Here is a 23,372-nt window from a genome sequence, read left to right as displayed (position 1 = left end):
GGAGCATGTTTGCCCCAAATACTACTATTACTGGTAAATTGAATAAAATAAAAATAAAATAAATGATAAATGTCTTATCAACTAACCTTCATCTATAGTGGAATCTTTGGTCACTACAGCAGGCATTTCTATCATCTTCTGTCTGGCTTCCTTGAATGTAGCTTCGTAGATATCCTCTGCAAACATCACAGTAATATTATAACGAGAAAGTTTGTTTGTTGTGTGTCTGTCAATAATGGTGAAACTACTGAACGAATTTTGATAAATTTTGGTATACAGACAGGGTATGAGCTGAATTGGGTGATATGATACTTTTAATCCTAGGAGAAAGTGGGAGAAGCTGCTGTTTGAAGTTATTAAGAGATAAAGTAGAAGGAATAAAATTGTACTTTATACTCATCATACTTAATTTGGTATACAGACCGGGTATAAGCTGACTTGGGTAAAAGGGTTTGGTAGAAGACTTGGGACTGGTAGAAGTTAGTAGAGGATAATGTAGCAGATACAAAAATTGTAAACACATATCATACTTAAAACCCCTTGTGATCACAAATAGATACAAAAAAATAGAGGATATTGTTGAAAAATTATTAATGAAATGGGTAGTTAACGGGGCTCTGATTTTACGTTCAATGAGACAGTAAACTTTACTATTAAATGTATATAAAAGACAAACCTACTTATACCACTCTCATATTCCTTCCAAATCTTCTCAATTAGTTTCACAGATTTATCACTAATGGCCGCTTCCAAAGGTTCATTGAAATCTTTCTTAATATCATCTAGAACATTCTTGTCATATACGGGACAGCCTTTGGCATCTATTCGTTTGTTTATGAAGAGCCAGTGTATAGCTTGCGTCGCTGCTTTATCTGCTGCTTTCCGTTTTGATATTGCTGTACTGTAATTTTAAGAAAAAACATTATTAATACATATATTCACACGCAACGGATTTTAGTTTGTCTTGTATAGAAACTCATACAACTGCGTCCACTGATCCACATCGTACGCACCGCACCATCAGCAATGCCTACATGCGATGCGTACTGATGACGTCATACGGAATTGCGTACGATGCGTCCGATGCGGGCCTGTGGACGCTTACTAACGCAAAGGTACCGGTTACCGACCGGCCTCCTCTATCCGACCATTTTAGTTTATTTACGCTAATTTGTGTATTTATCGCGCGAAAGTCTTGAAATACGCCTTATTCAATACATTAATTCATCATTCACCTTCAGTCAAAACTTGGGTTTGTGGGGTTAACGCACATTCCGACTGTCCTGCGAAATATAAAAAAGGTGCAGTTTGCGTAAATTTTCATGCGAAAAAAACATAAATCAGTGAAATAAAAGATCTCGATTTTGACGATGATCACTCGGGTAAACTAAGAATGTATTTACTTTATGTGATTTATTGGTTCATTGAGTCCTTATAATTTCAATATGCATACAGAAATTCCATGTTTTTATAGATTTATCGATAAATTAATGTTGGACGGAATAAGGAGCCCTACAAAATGACGACGTACCGAATACCGACCAAATTGGTCGGTAAACGGAATTTTAAAGTTTATGAATGACACTAATTTTCTGTAACGTGGGTTGTTTTAGGAGTGTTTTGTGATTAGTTTCTTATTCTTAAAGCTATCCTTAGATATTAGACCGGTATTCGACCTATGCTAACTATAATGGATTCTTTATAATTTACGTTTCCAATTGACATATTTCCGATATATTTACGATTCCTTCACAAAGACTTGCTAGAAGTAAACCTTTATATTTTATGTTTATTTCGAAGAATTTCATGAATACGATATTGTTACAACTTAATAAGTAATAGTAGAGTAGAAAGTAACTAAAAAAATTGTATAAATTTCAGTTAAGACGTTTTATTATACAAATACAGGTTTGGTCGTAGTCTGGATACGATTTGTTTCCCTGTCCCTTGTTCCGACTAACTAAGGGAATATAGGTTTTGGTGTTTTTTTTAAATTACATGATAAGCACATCATCGGTAAGTCATCGGGATGAACGACAAAAACGTTAGTAATAGGTATAGTACTTGTACGTAATACCTACGACACATAATGTTCCGAAAATAACTACGGAGGTTTATTGTACCTACAACCTACAAGTAGTAAAGTAAATAAAATAAGTACCTACCATATGTACGATACATAGTATGTAATGTATAGGTAGGTAGATACATACAAAAGTTTAGTCACGAATTTACCTAATTACGTATCTTAACAATAGGTATCTACCTATAGGTACTTAAAGACCATTCGCATTTAACCAATACGAACAATTTCTTTATTAGGCATAATAAATTAAGATCGACATGGTGTTGGTAAATCTTATGCTGAAGTACTAGGAAACTTAATTAAAAAATAAGTAACTACCTACACGGTAGGTTGAAAAGTAGGCGTCACATCGTATGTTCTCTGCTTACATCTCCGAGTATTAAAAAACGTAATGTTTTGTTAAATTTTAAAATTCATAATCGTAATTTCAGTATCGAATCCAAAAACAATGCGAATAGTTTTAGAAAGATTGTTGTTTTACGAATTTCTACTCTACTGCTAAGATATAGAGTTGATTTTACAATGTGCGTTTGGGTCGGTCGGAATTAGGTTCCTGAGGAGTCGGTATCACGAACATCTGTCGGCAGTCGGTCGGTATACGGGGACTTTAGTATTTTTCCAAGCGTATGAGTTTAAATCGAAATATAGGTACAAAATAGTCGTTAAAGGGCAAAATAATGAACCTATTTCTCATTCATAGTTAATATACTTTCGGAAAAGCATTTTTTATTATACGATCTTGAATATTTTGTTTATCTTTTGGAGGATTTTGTTCGCCGCGCCGATCACCGGACGGTATTCGGTGCATTTGCGTTACTGCTGACTAAAAGCCGGCGACGCACTTGTAACGCCTCTGGTGTCTCGGGTGTCCACAGGCGGCAGCGATTGCTTACCATCAGGTGATCCGTCAGCTCGTTTACCGGCTTATACCATACAAAAAATATTTATTATATTTACCTTTCAAACTTCTTCTTCTCGGGCCAAACAAATGTATAAGTACAAGTCCAGTCATTGTTCTGAACTACTTTCTTTCTTCCTTTAGGTGCGACAGTGTTTTGTTTGTAGTGTATCTCAAATATCTGGTTTGGTGTCTTACTCGTAAGCTCATTTAGTGTCGCTCGGGGCATCGGGAACAGATCTGTGATTTTCTTTTGCACTGAAAGTAGAATGTTTATTATATTCCGCTATGCATCTATTCTATAATAACTAATTTAACTTAGTTACTGTCTGTGCCTCAATCAGGCTCTTATGAATCCAGACTTGACAATAAATAGTTTTCACTAACTTCTAACAGTAGCTTTGCCCGCTTCCCCTTAGGATGAAAACTATTATATCACCCAAGTCAGCTCATATCCTATTTAACTATATATCAATTTTCATCAAAATCCGTTCAGTAGTTTCAGCATGATTGATGGACAAACATTTCATATATTTTATGATATTAGTGCGACATATTGAATAAATGTAAAATTATTAGAGTATGAATCTAAAGTTCATAATCACACTAAGTTTTTTAGCTTGTCAGTAACAGATACATTTGTCAACTCATTATTAAATTAATCAATTTTTATTATTTCTGCTCTCTCCACAGGTCATCACTTAGTTCAATCATTCTTCTATCGCCAACACCATCATATATTTTGTTATCTTTTTATATTTTCCTTTACCTCTATTATGCTGAACCGTCAACAAATCCCCAGCATCACCGTCTAATAAGCCTCTGGAACACCATTTTCTGTGTAGTGGTGTCAGCTTTGTAATGTGGTATGTGTTCCTTTCATTTTTGTGACTAAACAGGCATCTATTTTGAGAGCATACTGCTAAACCTGGAAAAATAAGCAATACAGTAGTAAGTAGACTGCCTTGTTGATCAGGTGTGATAAATCTGGCAAGGGGTCTCAGGTTTGATTCCCTGGTCAGGTAAATATTGCTGGATTTGTTTCAGTTTTTAGAAAATGTCTCACTTGTAGCATGGAGTTTGGAAATGGGACTTATAACATAAATTGTGACAAATGGGTGCATATTGTACAGTGGTAATATGCCCATAATGTGTACATCTGCATACCCCTTCAAAAAAAAAGGCGTGCACACATAGCAGTAAGTTTATGATCTTAATTTAAACTATTGCCAGAAATGTATTTGAGGGAGTAGTACTTATTGGCGAGAAATTACCAAGACCCACGAAAAATAACTACATGAATCTTTTATCAAAAGCCAAGATTCACTGTAGGAAGCTGAGCCAAAGGGAGTATTAGAATAGGATCACCTTGTTTGATATAATTTTTATATTCTTATTGGATTTTCAAATGGGTCTTGCATCATGCGTGCGCTCAATAGTTTTCAATGCACACTTCGACTTACTTACCGCTGTAATTATTAAAAGACGGCAATATATTCGAAGCAGCATGATTTGTCAACAATTTCCTCCATAAATTCGCTTGTCCAACGAAGTTTTTACACAGAAACATTTCGTAAAACAAATGTAAACATTTAATAACTTTGAGGTTATGTTTTGATCTATTCTTGTATAACTCTGCACATAATTGGATATACACGTAATAATACAGTTATGTAAGCCTCTATATAAACTAAAATGAGGTTTAGTTCTCACAGAATTCTATAAATAAAGTCTTAAATAAGTTGCGGTAATTTCCCTACCATAGAATTCACATTGATTTGACAAATAGCACTGACAGACTGACACTGACAGTCCAGTCAATGTGTCAGCTGACAAATTGACATATCAGAGGGCTTAGTAACGAATTAATTTTATGTTCTAAGCGATAGAATCGATGATGCGTTCGGCGTTCTTATTGGTTAATTTATTAGTGCTGGTCAAACAGAGCGTCGAATTCACTATCGTTTTGGTCTCGTTCAACGTAATGCAAACCCTAACCGGGTTTCATGTTGAGACAAATACTCCTAATTATGTATCATCTAAATGTACACATGAATGCAATAAATTATTTGAGTTTGAGTTTGAAAAACTCGTACTAAGACTTATAACCTCGGAAACGTCAACGTCAATTTCATATAGGTACGTACTGTCATTTCTGTCATTGTGACTTTACGGCTGCGTTCCGTAGGATAGAAATTTAAGTTTAAGTACGTATTATAGTTGAATTAATAATATTTTCAAATAATTCCTTTTTAAGCATGACGACAATATTAGTATTTAAATATATTTTGTACAATTTGTATATTATAATGGAAGAAGAAAAGAAAAAAATGTACCTTATTTTATTTTTAATCCACCGGTGTTCCTAATGTAAGTATTTTGAATATTTGTTAACACCTACCTTCAAGTTCGCAATTTTATTGGAAACATTAAACATTTTATTGCCATAAAGACAATTTTATGACACAGCCAATTAATTATTTTTCCACTAATGCTCCTATTAGCTATTAATTAGATTTATTTAATCACGGTGATTAAAATGAACAAAATTTCCGCTAGTTTGTATATTTCTGTAAATAATCGTATAGATACGGTACAGTCAGTAACAAAAACATGTTAGCACTAAACATTTGTGTTTTATTTAGCACCAAAAGCACCTAATTTTATTTGGTATTAAAAGAGGTACATGGTATTAATTTTTATCGTAATAGTCAGTTGATTCAACAGGGCAATGAGTACAGGCTGAGTCATTTTTGTTGACCTAAAATATAAGTACTTAGGTACTGTACTCCAAAACAAAGCAATTACCGTTACAACCTACTCATCATCACAACTTAGGGAAAATAAAATACAATAGCTGTCTCAAATGACCATCCGAACCATTGTTACAAATGCGAAAGTCTGTTTGTTTACCTTTTCTCAGGTTATAAGGCTTATAACTATACTTATGACCTAGACTTTAAAAAAGTAACAGTATTTAACTGGCCCCGTTCATATGTTTTGGTTTAAATTTGGTAATTGGTATTGTAGGTACCTATTTTTTGACGACAGATCGATCTGATATTTGGTACACACTCTTAATCTTGTTCACCAGACAGTTATAATCTATGTTTTTCCACAACTGGGTACCATTACTATTATGGACATTAAACGAAAGGGCTTTATTGGTAGAATAGAGCTCATCAAAACCATTTAATATGGTACATATTTCATAATTAGGTATGTGTAACTTGTTTCATATTTGAACTAACTAAACAATAACTTAATTAAGTCTAAAAAGCCCGTATTTCGTCTCTCTGTGTTTCCGCTCCCCGACTTTCTACAGGAAATAATTATTATAAACATGCCGTTTACAGACACACTTTTTATCAGCAGGAACAGCATTTTGAGATTTCTTTGAGAAATAGCTAATATATAAAATTTGCTAATATATAGAGAAATAACTATTTGTTTCCATGTTCAAAATCAATTTTAATGTAAATTTTTCTAGTTGGGTTATAATATGATGAGTCGCATGTAATATAATTTTCAAATAAGGGTTATGATTGAATAATAATCAATGAAATTGTTGAAGCGCAGTCATCCTATCGGAAGCTAGTCGACCAAGGAGGCAGTTTAACTGATACATACTATTTATAACTAACTTTTGAAAAATAAGTTTAATGTATTCGTTTTTAAGGAAAATAACTTGGCAATTTGCTTGCTGCTATGACAGCGAAACCTGTAAATCATTTTTAAAAAAATTATAGATAACACCTCTGTTTTTACTGTGTTTCTGGCAAATACATGTAAGTATCTATTATTACTTATTAGAAAAAAAAAACTTTAATTTAAAGTTTAACTTGAATAAAGATATAGGAAAGAAGTAAAGATTAAACAAACAACATCATTATCTCAGATCACTGTGAAGGTTGCAGTTAATGTTATTATGAATAGGTACCTACTTGTACTTATAACGTAATGAGTCAATAAAGTAATTATTTGTAGTTTATAATTTAACTACAGTATCGTTGGTCAAGTGGATATAAGAGTGACTGCCGATCTCGATATACCTAAGTTTTTAAACTGACATGGTCACTAACACTATCATTAGAACTTGAAACGGGATATTTACCATGTTTATTTGTGTCTATGAGTTTCCGATATTTCGGCACTGTTGCAAGCGCCATGATCACAGATGAACTGTTACTGATGATCACATGATTCACAATTAACATGGTAAATGTCCCGTTTCAAGTTCTAATATTAGTGCCGATCTCGATGTTCCGTAGCAGGGTAGGGCATTCCAATTTCTGATTTTTTTAAGGGGGATACACGCCTTCCACCGTTTCCTTAGCTAGCACAGCCTCTGGAATCGTTATCTGGTGTACCTATGTCAAATACAGATAGGAGATATTTTGGATAAATACTCGAGTAAAAACGCATAAATACTAATTTTGTGTATGCAATTCGTCGGGATGCTAGAGCGTGACATGGGCTATTTTGTATCTCTTTCTAACCTTTCCAAAAATTGGGAGGGTGGAAGTTTGTATGGAACATTCGGCAATATGCTAGATAAAAAACTAAAAATTAGTATGTGACTAACAATAAAATCGTCAATGATTTTTGGAAATCTGACCCAACTCCTTAAAAAAGCGCGAGCGAACCCTAGCCCAAAGTCAGTATAAACATATTTACATATATACAGTCCATCTTTGTCTACTTCTTAAAGGAATAACATGTAAATGTGATCTCTTATGTTTATTATTACATACATAATAAGCATACCTACACATCACGTTTGTGTGTTCAGAACAATAAACATTGATCTTTGACATTTATGACATTAAAATGTACACAATCAAGTTTTTTGTTAGATATTATACCTGATATAATATGTCAAGAATGTATACTATTTATATTTTATAACATTGTGTTTGATTTTCTTTGGAGTGGCAGACAGTATCCGCATTTACACTTTATCTTTAACTAGCTTCTGCTGGCGACTTCACCCGCGTTTCTGTGGGATAAAAAGTATCCTATTACCTAAATCAGCTCATACCCTGTCTGTATACCAAATTTCATCAAAATTCGATCAATAGTTTCAGCGTGATTGACGGACAAACATTCAAACATCCAAACTAGTGTGTAATAGTGTGATATATCTTCTTTTTACTATTTTTTACAATAATACCACCTAAGTCAGCTTATACCCTGTCTGTATGGCAAATTTTGACAAAATTCGTTCAATAGTTTCAGCGTTCTTAACGGACAAACATAAAACATTACCGCCGTAACCTAGTCCTTAGCAATTGTTTTCCATAAAAAATTGTTATTAAGGAATAGTTTAGGTAAGCATTAAATGTCTCTGGGTACGACGGTTAGTGTGATAGTGTGATATACTTTCTTTTTAGAAATTTTTACATAATTATAATATGTGAGTGAATGGCATCAGTCTGATTTCTCAACTATTGGACATAATAACAAAACTTTGAAATTGGAAATCTCTTTATTATTTTGTTCACAGCACGCACTCGTACTTAGCAATCGCACACTGGTCAAAGGAGACAAGAGTATATCAAAACTTCACATTAATTTACTTTAATAGCACTATAATCTCTATTTTGACACCGACTGTACTTTTAAAATTGTGCATAACAAAACACTATTTGATAATCTACCAGCTGAGTATCATATATGTGTAATATAAGGAAGGAAAATCACGGAAAACGATTTTTAATTAACACTTATAATTTATTAAACGACTCATAAATGTTAAGGCTACACACACAATGACTAATATTAATGTCTGAATGTCCATTGGAAAACGGAATAAAATTCACTATTACAAACATCCTTGCTAATAAATGCTTTACAAAAAACAACAGTTCGTGACATCCATTGCTTAAAAACTAGGAAAGTCTTTTGAGTATTTTAAATTATGTTTAGTAAACTGTAGGTTTAGAATAAATGCCACTAAATATCACAGTTGTCGTCGTTTTCTCCATAACGAAGTAAAGGAATGGCCGATTTGCATGGAAATAAGGTGCTGATATTCTGTCGGAGAAAGTTGCTGTGGATGTTGCTGACGCCACGGTTCCTGATTCAGTCACTTCAATGTCAGCCTTGTGTACGATCGCAGACACGAAGATGTTGTCCTTTGAAACTTTCTGGAAACTCGCCTGGTCAGGTTGGAAGATGTCGTATACGCCCATAGAATTCAATGGCCTGTTTAGCACGAGGTTCGTACTAATATGGAACCTTGGTATCTTCACGTCCACATCCTCCATGCCAAAAGCATCAACATCATCTTGTAACCTCTTAAATACATCCTTCAAACTCACTTGAGCGAAGTTCTTGTACATATCAGCTATCTTCACTGAGGGATACGGCAGGATCACTATCATGGAATACTTCCCATTCGTCCCATAAGGCAATTCCACAATAAACGACTTTAACGACTGCATATTCGAAAACGCGAACTGTCCTTTCTGAAACATCATGTTCACACTACCGACCACGTTTTTGTCTTCATCGTAAAATGGTTCTAGCACTGTATCGGATTTGTTGAACGGTGAAGCCCAAAGTCCTTTGAAGGATATCACGTTTGTTAATATCATTCTTGATTCTTGGAAGTCGTCTGACCGCAGCACGTTGGAGACGCGTCCGCCTGACTTCTCGATGTATGTGTTAGCGATGCGAGCAGAATTGGGATCGTCGAAATCTAGCACTTTTAGTGAGGCACCAAAATCGTTTTGTAGGGATCCTCTGAAGGCTGGGAACACGGTGAAATCATTGTCGAGGAACACGAAGTTTTTGCTCGTAAGACTGACTCCATTGTTTCCTTGGGCAAGCACTGCGTTTGTGAGGTCCTTGTATCCTTTAATGAGGGTGTTTTGGTTCTTCGGTAGGATGAATGCCCGGGCGAGTTCGTTGTAACTGTTGCCCGTAGCGCCCAGGGCAATCCCGGTCATCAAAGTCCATATTCCGAACGGTGATATCACTACATGACCGCCTGTCTCCGCTTGCGTATAGTACAGTAACTCTATACTGAAGTTCCGAGGTCGTTCATTGAATTCCACTTGACAATAACATGTCCCAACAAAAACTAACACTAACGCTACAGCTTTCATTGTGATCTCGGCCGTGTCTGGCTACACACTGAACAACTATAATGCGAAACGGGAATGTGACTAATTTATAGACATTTATGTTATAATCACGTTCATTAGATTTTGAACTTTGATTTCATGTTGTTAACGTCCAATTTCCTGGTTGATGAATTGTGTTATGCTAGCAAGTTGTGTAGGTAGGTGAATAAGTATAAAACCGGTATGCTTGAACATTTTGTTGGATGTTTCGCATCATGTCGCGTTACGGTCCTTACATATGAGTCAAAACATAATAAACACAGTCGCTGGTTGGAGTCTTAATGATATTATTTTCGTAATTAATTCAAGTTTTTGTAGATAAGCGATTAATAACCTGTTCTTCAAATAGTTGATCGCTTTACTAGATTTCTGTCAATCCTGTTTTGAGTTACGTGACTGAGATTTAAATTTTTTGTCTACACAAAATCTGTTTTTTATATTTTTTGATTTGATCATTTTTGCTCTTCGTCACAATCTGTATACAATATTATTTCAAAACATAATGTTCAACTTATATTGACTTGAATCCATCGGCAAAAACTTGGCAACATTTGTTTTGCTAATTTAAACTTCAAATTAACAGTAGATTTGTTATGTTACCTACTTTAGCCAAAAATATAATCTTTTGACTTTTTAGTGATATCACTCATGCGATAATATTAGTTAGTTATTTTAAAAGAAAAATATTTATTTGTTACTAGGTTCTATCAGCGGCTTCGTTCACGTTCCCGTGGGGTAAAAAGGTGCCTATGTATTATTCCAGACTATAAACTACCCCTGTTCCAAATACCATCTTCATCCATTGAACCGTTTTGACGTGAAGGAGTTTTTTTGAGGGGTGAGAACCCTCTATTGAATTCTTCCACATAGGGTGGACTGGGAAGGGAGGGAGTGCCAGACTATTACTGACTAAAAACTTTTGTTCCTTCTCCTACTTTGAGCCGGAGTCCCAGTAACCTTTTACGTTGTCTATAACTCCAGAACGTGAAGGAGTAACAAACAAACAAACAAACATACAAACTTTCGTATTTATTATATTAGTAGCATTGTTTTTATTTTATTTATGCGTCACATTAGAAATGGCCTCGATAGTTTATCACGGTTTGTCATGCCCGGCTATTGTAATTTACGTGTTCAACGGTCTATGATAGAAAGTTATTATATTATTGCTGTCATTAGGTATATTATTTATTACGAGTATCATCCTTAGGTATATCGATCATAGCTGAACATAGGCCTTCCCTAATATTAGGGTTGCGGAGAACCGCAAGGGTTACTGGGGCTCCGGCTCGAAAAGCAGGATTAGGAACGGGGTGGTTTTGTAGTCAGTAAGAGTCTGAGAGTTCCTCTCGTTTGACTCATGGCTATACCAGGGCTCTGGCTCAACACAATAGTCTTGAACGGGGCGGTTTTTAGTAAAAATGAGTCTGACACTCCCTCTCGCTTCATGCCTCAGGCCTTTTTCAAGGCGGGAGAAGTCATTGGATTATTTGCCTCCCTCAAAAAGGCTTTCTTCAATGATATTCAGATCGCCCAGATGCAACATTTAAGGCAGATTCCATAGCATGGATCAAACCTTAGTGGTTTTTTGGTTGCAATTTATTGTATTATTGTTTTGTGTAAATAATAAATAAAGTAAAAAAAAAATTATGTTGGAAATGACCTGCATCTATAGTAGTTCTTTGTGATTTTTATGAGGTCAGACCTCATGTCAATGTATGCCATTTGTGGTCTTTAAATAAGTTAATCACAGTGTCAACATCATTATTTAGGTTAGCAGTCATGAATCAACCAATATTTATTTTTCCTTTGTCAAGTGACTGCTAGACAAGTAGTATCTCCCCTTTTAAGTGGGGAAAATCACCCAATGACTTCTCCCGCTTTGGGCGAGGCGAGAGGCAATATCAGATTCTTACTGACCACCCGGATCAGGGTAAAACCTCCCTTGGGGAGCACTAAGAATGGAATTTTTTGGTAATTCTTAATATGAGAACCTTTAAAAATTATTATGGGCTAGTTATGTACTCATTTGCACTTACTAATATAAGAATTCTATTGGAGAGAAGCCTATCTCTGTCTTCATTAGCGAATAGAAAAAGCAGTAAATTATTTTAACCTTTTTTCTAAAGAAAGAAAGATCTCCACGATTGTTTACTACCACATATCTAAACAAGAGACTGCCATAATGGTTTTCGTTTAAAATTCTAAGCAATCATCTACACCATTGAACGGTAAGGTCTTTGAACTTGACACTCATTTGTCATTTCATTGTTTGGTTGCTAAGTACTTAGTTAAGTTTCAAGTACGATAAACTTTACTTTTTTTTTTTATTTATCGGTCGGTAAACGAGTAGACGGATCACCTGATGATAAGCAATCACCGTCGTCTATGGACACCCGAAACACAGAGGCGTTACAAGTGTTTTGTAGGCCTTTTGGGGGTTAGGAATTTAAGGGTTGTTGGGGAATCGGGGATGAGGAAAATTGGGTAGTGGGGTAATTGGGCCTCCGGTAACTTCACCACACAATGCAAGCGTTGTTTCACGTCGGTTTTCAGTGGAGCTATGGTATCATTCCAGTCGAGCCGAGCCAAGATAACCGAAGATATTATTGGAGGAGATGAAAATACAATACTAAAGGAGAAGGGAACTTCTCCATACATTCCTGGGCCCAGGTGTTAACTGAATCAAACTAGCCTTATTTGTAAGAGGATATAATAGCAAGGCCTCACTGAAAATTTGGTGAAATTTGGCTATCCAGGAATCAAGTTATATGTACCAGATAGAAACAAGGTACCATATTTTGTGATTTCCTTTAGAAAAATATTACGGTTTTTTTAATAAATATTTCAACTATTTAACTGCTGGGCACAAAAGTCCCCTTCTCCTTTACATTTCTCCCAGTTTTTTGGGATTATTATTGGCTCTTGATAAAAAATAAGTATATGAGGTGTCATGAAAGTCTTCACAAATACGGGAATACAAGTGTACAAGTGTCCTTTGCGAATCATCCGGTTGTGAATCCCTGGGTTTTTCTCAGTTCATAACAGGCAGGCGGGCAGTCATCGACCTCAATAGAAGGTAAAGGTTTTTACTATTCCTGTTTGATTTTATGTAAAAATGCATAATATTAGACGCGTTTTACACAATGTGTGGATTTTCCCATATTGATATTTATTGTTTACGATTCTTCTGCGTAGTAATATTATGGAGAATGGGTTTTGTGATTGGTGAAAGACACGCCCCCTATTGTATGTGGAATTGGTACGTTTCAAAGAGTGATCTATCAATTGACTTGTTATGCAAGTTTTTTATGCGATAAGCCGATAAATAAGTAAAGTGATCACCTGACGGTAACACATGATTTTTTGCCGTTAATTAATTTATGTATTTTCGGTATCTCTCATATATAAGTATTTAAATAATAATAATAAAAACAATCTATTACATCGAAATATCTAAATAAACGATATACTTTGAATTTGAAAAATTTTGACGGTCTATCGATAATAAGTATTGTGGTTGGCCATTCTAACAAAAACAAAACTGATATTTGTAAGGACACGATATACCCTCACATTTGTGCACATTTAGTGTATGTTATTCTTTGTTTTTTATCGCATTATATCGCTATTCAACACTAGACGACGTTCGATTTCCAGTGTTTTTTCAACTGTTTATTGAAATTGTGACTAGCTTTTTTCTGTTATTTTTTTGATAAGTTTCAGTTTAAAAGAAAATGTAGAAGTACAATATGAATCGAAAGTGCTTATATTCACCGGACCTCATTTGTTCTATTTGTGGAGAGTTTACTTCAAGTTCTAATCGAGAACGACCTACACCATTACTTAATAACATTTACTACAATTTGTATTTTGGTTTCAAAATTCCTAAAACTATTAAAAAAGTTGGGCTCTGAGTTATTTTGTTTAAGATGTGTTCGTTATTTAAGGAGATAGTTTAAAGCTACCCACCTAGCAATGCCTTTTTCTAAACCTACACTTTGAAGAGTACAAAAAGATCAAATTACTGATTGTTATTTCTGTTTAACGAAACTTAAAGGACATTCCTACAAAACGAGAGATAAAATTGTATACCCTGATGTGGAATCAGTAACTTAACCGCTTCTTCATACCGAAAACTGTCCACTGCCGCAACCTCCACCACAGGAAAAACTGTCAAAGAATTTTTGGGAAACACAAAGTCTGCGAACTATAAGGAGATAGTTTCTAAGCTTCTACAAGATTTAGGATGTAATATGTCTTTGAAGATACATTTCCTTCATCCCCATGTAGATTTTTTCCCCGAAAATTTGGGTGCAGTAAGCGATGACCACGGGGAAAGATTCCATCCCAACTAACATTTAAGCGTTGGTTACAGGTAATTAAGTAACTTCAAGAGGTATTACAGGCTTAGAAGGCTTTCAGTAGTAGATTTTAATCTATTAGAAGAGATAAGAAATAAATTAAACACCAACAGTGATACTATAACTTCAGTAAACGATGCAGAACAACTTTAATACTCCGAATAGTGGTATTGGAAACTAATATTCTTAAAATATTAAAGCTTTACTCTGTCGGTAGCACTTCAAGTTTTACAACGGTGTTCACTGACACCTATTAACTTCTATTGTTATTTATTTATCACAAAGAAGTGTCTTGTACGTGTATAGGTTCTATATCGACTATAAGTGCAGCAATTGGTTCTTTGGTAGAGTTATTGGAGAATGTAGTAACACGAAATATTTAAAGTATCTAATAACTCTTTTTAGCCTTGCTTAAGGGTTATGGTGTCATACCAGTTTTATTAAAAACTGTTGTAGGGCGTTATGAACACTATAAGCTATATTCGACAGGGTTCTGTTTGTAGAAATACAGATGATTTCATAAAAAATACACATGATTTGTCACATAATCAAGATATAATGAATAATTTTACATGGTTTGCTCAAGAAAGAGTGAGCTGTACACAACAGGGTTCCGTTGAGCAACATATTGAGGAAACTGAAATGTGGACGTCGTGGCTGTAGTCGATTATCATCATCGGTTTCATCCGTATCGCTGTATTTCAACATTTCAGAAATTTGTTTATCACCCGCCTCGTAGCTTGAAATATTTATCCGTTTTACTGTACATTTCATAATCTCCCACTCAGGCGTAGGTTTTGAATTTTCATCTTTAATGTACTTCGATGAAGCTTTGTTAGGGTATCTTAGAATATTATCGATCTCCCATACCGATGGAACAGTAAATAATTTCTTTTTATTCCCTTCAATCGTTTGAATTATTTTAAATGGCATTCTGAAATAAAAAAATCATCAAATGAATAATAATACTCGTAAATCGGTAATACGATACATAGATTCTTAATTGCATCAGCAACAAACAAACTCAAGCTGTTTTCAATGGATGTAAAAGAGAAGACACTAGAAGAAAAAAATTGATAGTGTGTAATTGACCTTGTCAAAGGTTGGAGTGATTGTTTAGTAATGTTTTGCAACATAGCATTTTCGATCATAATTTCTTAGTTAAATATTAAACTACTAAATAAATAACAATCTACATGTAAAGCTGGAAACTGCTTATTCATTTTATATTTAAATGGTTTTCAATAATTTGTCAAAGAACCCTAATGTGGTTTGTACGTTATAGCTACTAATAATGTCTTAATTCTAATAAATCTCATTGACTAAGAGTATTGTTACACTGGTATATCTACCAAAGCCTGCACAATATTCTTGACTACAGATATTGTGTCGCAACGAGTGCTATAAATGAGTTAATAGAGTATTTTAACATTAAAGCGGGCTCGCCATTTTTTTGTAAACATAACATTACAAACAAATAGGTATATACAAAATTTATCATCCAAATACTAAATAATATATATTTTAAAGGTGGTAAAATGAATGATACTCTCATAATACATTTCAATACTTACGAATCTCACATACTTTATCATGTTCGGTTAAAAAATTTAAAGCAATTTTTATTATTCTTTGTCACATTTCTTTAAAATAGTTGATAAATCCCAGGCGCGTGAAAAATGAGATGAGAAATATGGTATACACTTACCGTAAATTCACAAGGGCAGGAATAATTCACAATACACAAAAGACGCAGACGTAATTTTAAATAAAATTTATATTTAGGTATACTTAATAAAATGGACACCATAATATTTCGATATCTAAACTTTACGTGGATAAGTATTTAACCTATTAAAATTTAACGTTCTTCTTTGTGTCGTACACTAAAAACTATACACTGGAGTTAACAAAGTATCAATAAAGCAGTGACAGCTTTATCTGAAAGCATTATAAATCCTTTTTATAACCCAAGGTGTCAACTAACTGTTTTAAATAACCATAATAACACTCTTATGTATGTTATTGACTATATTCGACTCTTAATTGCAGGCACACTGCTGCTAGTATAACACCATTCTATACACTTTATATTACTCTTGCCTGTAAAATCGTGGGCCTCTTTTGAGGTTACAAGTGTGTTAGAGAATGCTGTAACTCACTACTACAGGACTGCATTAACACTATTAACTTCGGCTATAGTCTCTATACAGGTTCTATATAGCTTATTTTAACTCTTAAGTGCTAGTTGGGCATCAAGACATCATGGCGATGGAAAGAAGATACCAAAGAAAGTGGTCGCCGAGAATACTTGCAGATTTTTGTTGAACACTAAAACGAGATCATCTGTCTTATAATTACAAGAGGCAAGCAAAAAGAACAAAAACATTCTCAGAATATATTCTTTTAACAAAATATTTACGAACGTCAGTAATTTTTGGTTACTTCTTAATTAATGTATTTTATGAAAAAAATGGGTGTTTAATTTTTACGAACATGTAGGTAGGTAGTTGCATACCAAGGTATGAAAAAATACCACTTTTGAGCAACGGCAAAAAAAAAATATTATTTTGTTGACCAGTGAATTAAGCGACACCGTCCATGGACACCCAAAACACTAGAGGTGTTACAAGTGCTTTGTCGGCCTTTTGGGGGTTAGGTATTGAAGGGTTGTTAGGGAATCAGGGGATTGGGAAGATTAGGAAGCGAGGGGTAATTTGGCCTCCGCTAACCTCTGATTAAGATCAGTAGCACTAATGATTAACTTCATCAGGTAGCAACTTAATATACTAACCTACATTTCACTGTTCATGTTTTTTAATGTAAATGTTTTAGTGCGGTGTGAAATTCACAACTATCTTCATCTGTACCGACCCTAATAAGCATGTGACTAAATAAAATCCATTATAAAGTAATACATATACGGGCCCAATGTACTAGATTACTGAAATTTTGAAAACCACCTTTAACATACAAGAAATAAAGATGAAAATTGAGTGTCGCTATAATAACTGTGAGATTTAACCAACTTATTTTTGCTGTTGATAATGGCGCTAGTGTCTTTGTAAAATAATGTTCAAGCAGTAATGTTGTTCGCAATATTTTTAGTTCCATATTTTGCCGACTGGTTTTGGTAAGTTGGTTGTGTATTTCGATTTTTTGGAGTACCGTTTGTAAACAATGGATCAAAAAACTTGTTTTTGTATTACTGTGTCTGTTTGTCTGTCACATACTTTTATCATTTACCTCTGTTCGTTTATATGTCATATGTTTTTTTTTTTTAAAAGCGATTTACTAATGTATTACACTTCGAAAATTACCGTCATTCTTTAGATACAAAACTGTCGAAGGTAAATTGTCCGCTAACGTCACATCTATGATATTTTTAAGAGGCATTCTTCCTTAAGAATAAAAGGTGTGTCTTCCATAATACGATACGGAACGCAAATCCTAAGCAAACCAGTCCGATTCACGCTCACGAAGTTTTTTGTTCAGCTAATGGAACTTAGTTGTATGGGTATTTACCAGATTTGAATGTCACAATGCGTATTGTATGGCATTGTATGTAAATGAGAATATTTTGTTCTGATTGTATACTTTTGGGTTTTTTTCGGCTTTTCAAACTGTTTTTGGAATTTGAGTTTAGTTAGAAGTTTTTGTTGAGCAATTCTGGTTAAATGAATGTTGGTTTAATAAGGATTAGGTTATGTGTGTTGTTGTTTTGAGTTGGGTAGGCAGTAGTATAGGTACCTACTATTTACCAACAGACAGTGCCGAATGGTCAAGTACAAGACATAAGTGTGGGAGAGCCATGCTTCGGCACGAATGGGCCGGCTCGACCGGAGTGATACCACGGCCTTACAGAAAACCGACGTGAAACAACGCTTGCGTTGTATGTCGTTGTATGAGTGAGGTTACCGGAGATCCAATTATCCCCCTTCCCAATCGCCGATTTCCCAACAACCCTTTAATTCTGCCTTGTTGGTCAAAATTTAAAGGTCAACTGCCAAAGAGGAAACATAAGTCTCAATCTCAGATTTCCAAGATTAGGAAAAGTGTTATTGGATTTTTGGGTTTTTCCCAAATTATTATTAGAAATTTGAGGAAAACCGACTAGAATGTCATGTATTCGTACAGACCTAAAAATAGCGAAGTCACTGTCGTATATTATTCTGATCTTCTACTAAGTAATATCATCTTCGCTAGAAAACGTATGAATATGGGAAAATACGAAGAATGCAGGTTATTTACGTTAGTCGTATGATTTTATAATTACATCGATTGAACGATCTGTGACCACAAAATGATCATAGTCATTATTTATTGAATACTTTATAGTAATGTTTCTAGGTTGATAGACATTAAAATAATTATGTTTAAGGATGTCCAAAGATCAGCTAGATGTAGGTGTGGGAGAGCCCCGCATGGGTAGGCTCGACCGGAATGATACCACGACCTCACTGAAATCCGACGTGAAACAACGCTTGCGTTGTGTTTCGTTGTGTGCATGAGGTTACCTTCCCAGTTCCCGATTCCCCAACAACTCTTAAATTCCTAAACACTTAAAAAGGTTGCTTTTAACCAGCATCATATTCTTTGGTGAATATACTGTAGAAGACAGAATTATTCAAGCCTTAACGGCGCGAAGAGACAGCACAACACATATCTGAAAGTTATTGGAGAAGACCCATGTGTAGTAGTGGATAGGGCTGATTATAATGACAATGAAGATTAAAGATGTTCTCACTGTATGAAGAAGGTTTGATCCTAGGGTAGAATAAGATACTATGGGGATCTTTAGACCGAAAAAAGTATTTGAAATTCTAATGTCCGAATACTCAAACGTTACTCAATTTTAAGACTCTCTTAAAACTAGTTCTGTCCCTATCAATTCTTTATAAAATGACAGAGATAGCACGATATTTAAGTACAACTTAAAATTGAGTAGCATTTCAGTATTCGGGTGTAAGTCTAGGTTACTTTACGATAATATTTTCCTTTATTGAGGTTGCTAAGACAAAAATTGATCGAGTTATAATTTGGAAAATGTCACATTAGTAAATTGACAGCAATGATATTATATATAATCTGAGGATTGACAGGTTCTTAACCCACTCCGTCATGCTAAGAAGCGAGCAACTTAACCTTCAGGCCACTGGTTTTTTCAACCCATATATTAAGATAGTCGAACTATTTTTTCTACTACTACATGTCATACATAAATAGTCTAGTCATTTTCGTATTAACGTTTCCCGTGGCGATTACTCATGCACTATACCCCAGTGGTAGGTTTGTCCCTAATCACAATAGGACTCATAATAACTTTGCAAAATGAGGGTGTAGTCATAATAGCATTCGCGGAAACGCAAGTGTTATTACGTGATTTACGTCAATTACTTACTTTGCAAATTGAAGCGATTCACATAGTCAACTAAAAATCACGGTTGAGTAATGCACAGATGCGGCGACGTCGCGCAGCCTACTGACGATGTACGACGTCTGCACAAGCTGTTCATGAAGAGTCCCTCTGTTACTCGAAACTAGTAGAGCTTGTATTAAAAAGAAATCACGTCATGTTATCTTTTTAAAAATGTCCTGATGGCGACTGCTTCTTAAGCATGAAGGTGCGAGTTCAAAACCTACCAACAGCTATATGTACTTTTAAAAATTATTTAGACACCAGAGAGAAACGGCGAGGAAACCGTGTATTTAAAAAAGCCATATAAGTTTGAAATCGCTATTACCGCTATTACTATTACCCATAGATGCAGCATGGAGCATGGAGCTAGCGTGGTGATTAATGTTCAAACCTTCTTTATTGTGAGAATAGGCCTTCGGTCAGCGGTGGAAACTAACAGTGGCTGTTGATATGTATCTTTTCTTTTAATTCAATCTACAGTCAGCCCTATGGCCCTACTGCTATGACCTTTATAATAATGATTGCATTGGTTTTGCCCACCAGGTAGAACGTGAGCTCGCGCCCGTCGCTCACGTCACGGCAATTTGAGTATTTCTAATGAACTGGAATCCCTAATTATGATTCCATGTAGTGTTAATATTAGCCACGGTTTTTACGAGCCGAGTTAAACAGAAATAAAACGATTGTCCGTATATGTTCTATGTGTTATTGTGGCTAATAATAAAATGTATACCTACCTCTAGCTGTATTTATTTTTTGAGGGGGAAAATCATCCAATTACTTCTCCCGCCTGGGACGAGGCGAGAGGGAGTGTCAGACTCTTACTGACTAAAAACCACCCCGTTTCTTCTCCTGCTTTGAGCCGGAGCTCCGGGACCTCTCTATTTGTGCTATGATTAAACTGTTTCGTCTTAAGTGACAAATATTTTGACTGAGTGAATATTACTAATACCAAAAATCCATTAATTGTGTGATTGTGTGCATGTTTGTTATTAAGTCTACGTCAAAACTGCTACAAGGATCGTTATACAATTTGGAACAGGGATAGTTAACCTTTGTGGTCTGGAATAACACATTGGCTACTTCTTTTTCATCTTTTACTTTAGCCCATCCTACGGGAACGCGAGCTTAGCCACGGGCAGAAGCCACTAAATAAAATGCAATAATTTAGATAAGAGTTACACATAAACATCCCACTTTCGCACTTCTTACACCTAGATTAAAAATGACACTTACAGTCATTCATATAACAGCCAAAATCGGAAGATACACATTAAAGAAATCATTGACCTTAACGTGATCCAATTAATCTGTCGACAAACCAATTTGTATTCATTCATTATCTAAGAAAAACACAATGGAAGCAATCTTATAATAACGTAAATGATCGGCCTAAGTATGGGAGGAAACATTCTTTGTTGCAAAGACCTTGGATAGGCTTTAGACCTCCTTGGTCGTTTGTATTCTCTTAAGGTATTTCTCCTGGCTTTCTGCCAATTAGGTTACGGTCAATATGATTAAAATCTTGAAAAGGTTAAAAGACTGCCTCGTTATCGAGTGGTCGCGAATGATACGACTGCCGGACAACGGGTCTCGGGTTCGATTCCCGGGTCGGGCAAAGTATTACTGGGCTTTTTTTAGTTTTTCGTAAATATCTCAGTAGTAGCACGGAGTGGTATTTAATTGTGCTCAGTATATTGCAATTGGCTCACCCCCTGTTACATGAGACTTAGAACAAAAATGGTGAAAAATTGGTGTACATTGTATAGCGGTATAACGTGCCGTAATTTGCACCTCTGTCTACTAGTTTTTTTTTTTTTTTTAGATTAAAGTCTTGTAATGGCATTGGTTTTCGAAGTTTATAAGCCACTAGCTTCTTTCATGCGGTTTTACACGCTCTCCTCGGCTCCTATTGATCGTAGCGTGATGTAATATACATTATTTGCTTTGTCAATAAATAGACTATCCAACACAAATATAAATATTCAAATCGATACAGTGGTTTAAGTGTAAATGAGAGACCGAGACATGAGTTATATTTGTATTTCCATAATTTATCACCCACTGCTTAGCTTCTTGACCTATAGAATAGTGTGATGTTCTATAGCCTTTCTAAGCACTATCCAACACACAATAATTATTCAAATCGGAATAAACAAACTACTCAGCTATACTTATAGCTGAATATTAGTATTTTTTGCTACTTATCCAAGGTGGTGATCTTTTATCACATGCGAATGCAAGTTATAATTTATATCCTGTTAAGGATTCAACATTAAGTTCAAGGAAATGTTGAATCAATAGTTATTTTGTTATGTAAATAGGCTATAAATAGAAAATATGAGTACAGTGGAAAATCTGAGACGTTGCCTTGTTGGTCGAGTGGTCGCAAGCGCGACCGGACAAGGGATCTCGGATTCGATTGCCGGGTCGGACAAAGAATTACAGGCTTTTTTTTCAATTGTGCTCGGTATAAGGTTCACCCCTTATTACATGGGACTTAAAACATAAATGGTAAAAAATGGGTGTATATTGTATAGCAGCATTACGTGCCGTAATGTGCCTTATGGGAATAAGTGGCGTGACGTTGCAAAAAAAAAGTTGGACGAACGATGTAACCCTGTGGAACTCCACTTGATAAACAAATGTTCAGATTCTTATGTTTTTATTGAATTTGTTGCTATTATTAACCAAAATCAAGTTTATTACTATTACAATAGGATGTTAAATTGTTCGTAACAAGTTTAACCTTGAGATATTTGCATATGCTATTCGAAGGTCATGGTCGTGATGCGAGGTGGAAATTCAGTTTTTTTGCTCCTATACCGACGGAGATGTGTCGGAATCGTGCATTAAGCTATGAGAACAATTGGCATTATTCAAATGTTTTTTTTTCACTCCGGATCTCATTTAAAATAGGGACTAAATCTATCTAGGGACATATATCTATAGGGGATTATCTTCTATCTATAATTTAAAAATAAGTCGGATTTTCTTTCCTGACGTCATAAGTATATCCGAGTGAATAGGTTGCTAATGGGCAGACGTGCTCCATCGTAGGCCACATCATCACTTACCATCAGGTGAGATAGCGGCCAAACGTCGTCCCATTTAACAATAAAAAAAAAAAAAAAATAGTCCAGAACGCACGAACCGAAATTACAGTTTTGCATTCGTTTAAATGTCTCGAGCTACGTGAGGTTTAGAGCAAAGAAAATTCAGGAAAAATTTAAGAGAAAGGCAGGGAAACGAGTAAAATCACTGGTGGTGAAACGGAGTTCGCCGGGTTTGCTAGTACTGCATAAAACAGTTCTGGGGTTCATCTATTAAATAAACTTTCAGTTACATTTATTTATTGATTTATCCACCAGTTTATGTTCAAAGATCATGACGAAGGACTTCAAAAAGTAACACCACTATCATCTCAGCCTCAAGACGTCTCCTGTTTTATATAGCCTTCTTTAATGATTATTAG

General features: G+C 35.1%; 2 protein-coding genes across 2 annotated transcripts in view; both read right to left on the bottom strand.

Annotated features, from left to right (window-relative positions):
- Positions 1-4,786, bottom strand: part of LOC118279161 (ATP-dependent RNA helicase DHX30-like) — a 30,475-nt gene extending 25,689 nt beyond the window's left edge. The window contains exons 1-5 of the mRNA XM_035598703.2: positions 4,452-4,786; positions 3,754-3,912; positions 3,044-3,242; positions 681-901; positions 87-176 (exon numbers count right to left, since the gene is read on the bottom strand). Coding sequence (XP_035454596.2) covers positions 87-176; positions 681-901; positions 3,044-3,242; positions 3,754-3,912; positions 4,452-4,554 — 772 coding nt within the window. The 5' untranslated portion in view covers positions 4,555-4,786. The remainder of the gene's footprint in view (positions 1-86; positions 177-680; positions 902-3,043; positions 3,243-3,753; positions 3,913-4,451) is intronic.
- A 3,910-nt stretch (positions 4,787-8,696) lies between these two features.
- LOC118279277 (serine protease inhibitor 77Ba) lies at positions 8,697-10,145 on the bottom strand. Its single transcript, XM_035598920.2, has one exon. It carries the CDS (start codon positions 10,094-10,096, stop codon positions 8,909-8,911), a length of 1,188 nt encoding a protein of 395 aa, XP_035454813.1. The 5' UTR covers positions 10,097-10,145; the 3' UTR covers positions 8,697-8,908.
- Between the last annotated feature and the right edge of the window lie 13,227 nt (positions 10,146-23,372).

This window comes from Spodoptera frugiperda, chromosome 14 (genome assembly GCF_023101765.2).
Source record: "Spodoptera frugiperda isolate SF20-4 chromosome 14, AGI-APGP_CSIRO_Sfru_2.0, whole genome shotgun sequence".
Classification (NCBI taxonomy): Eukaryota; Metazoa; Arthropoda; class Insecta; order Lepidoptera; family Noctuidae; genus Spodoptera; species Spodoptera frugiperda.
The sequence above is the reverse complement of the archived record's forward strand: the minus strand, read 5'-3'. Positions and strand labels throughout refer to the sequence as shown.

Excerpts from the sequence above, each read along its gene's own strand:
- LOC118279277 (XM_035598920.2), bottom strand. The coding sequence starts at position 10,096 with ATGAAAGCTGTAGCGTTAGTGTTAGTTTTTGTTGGGACATGTTATTGT.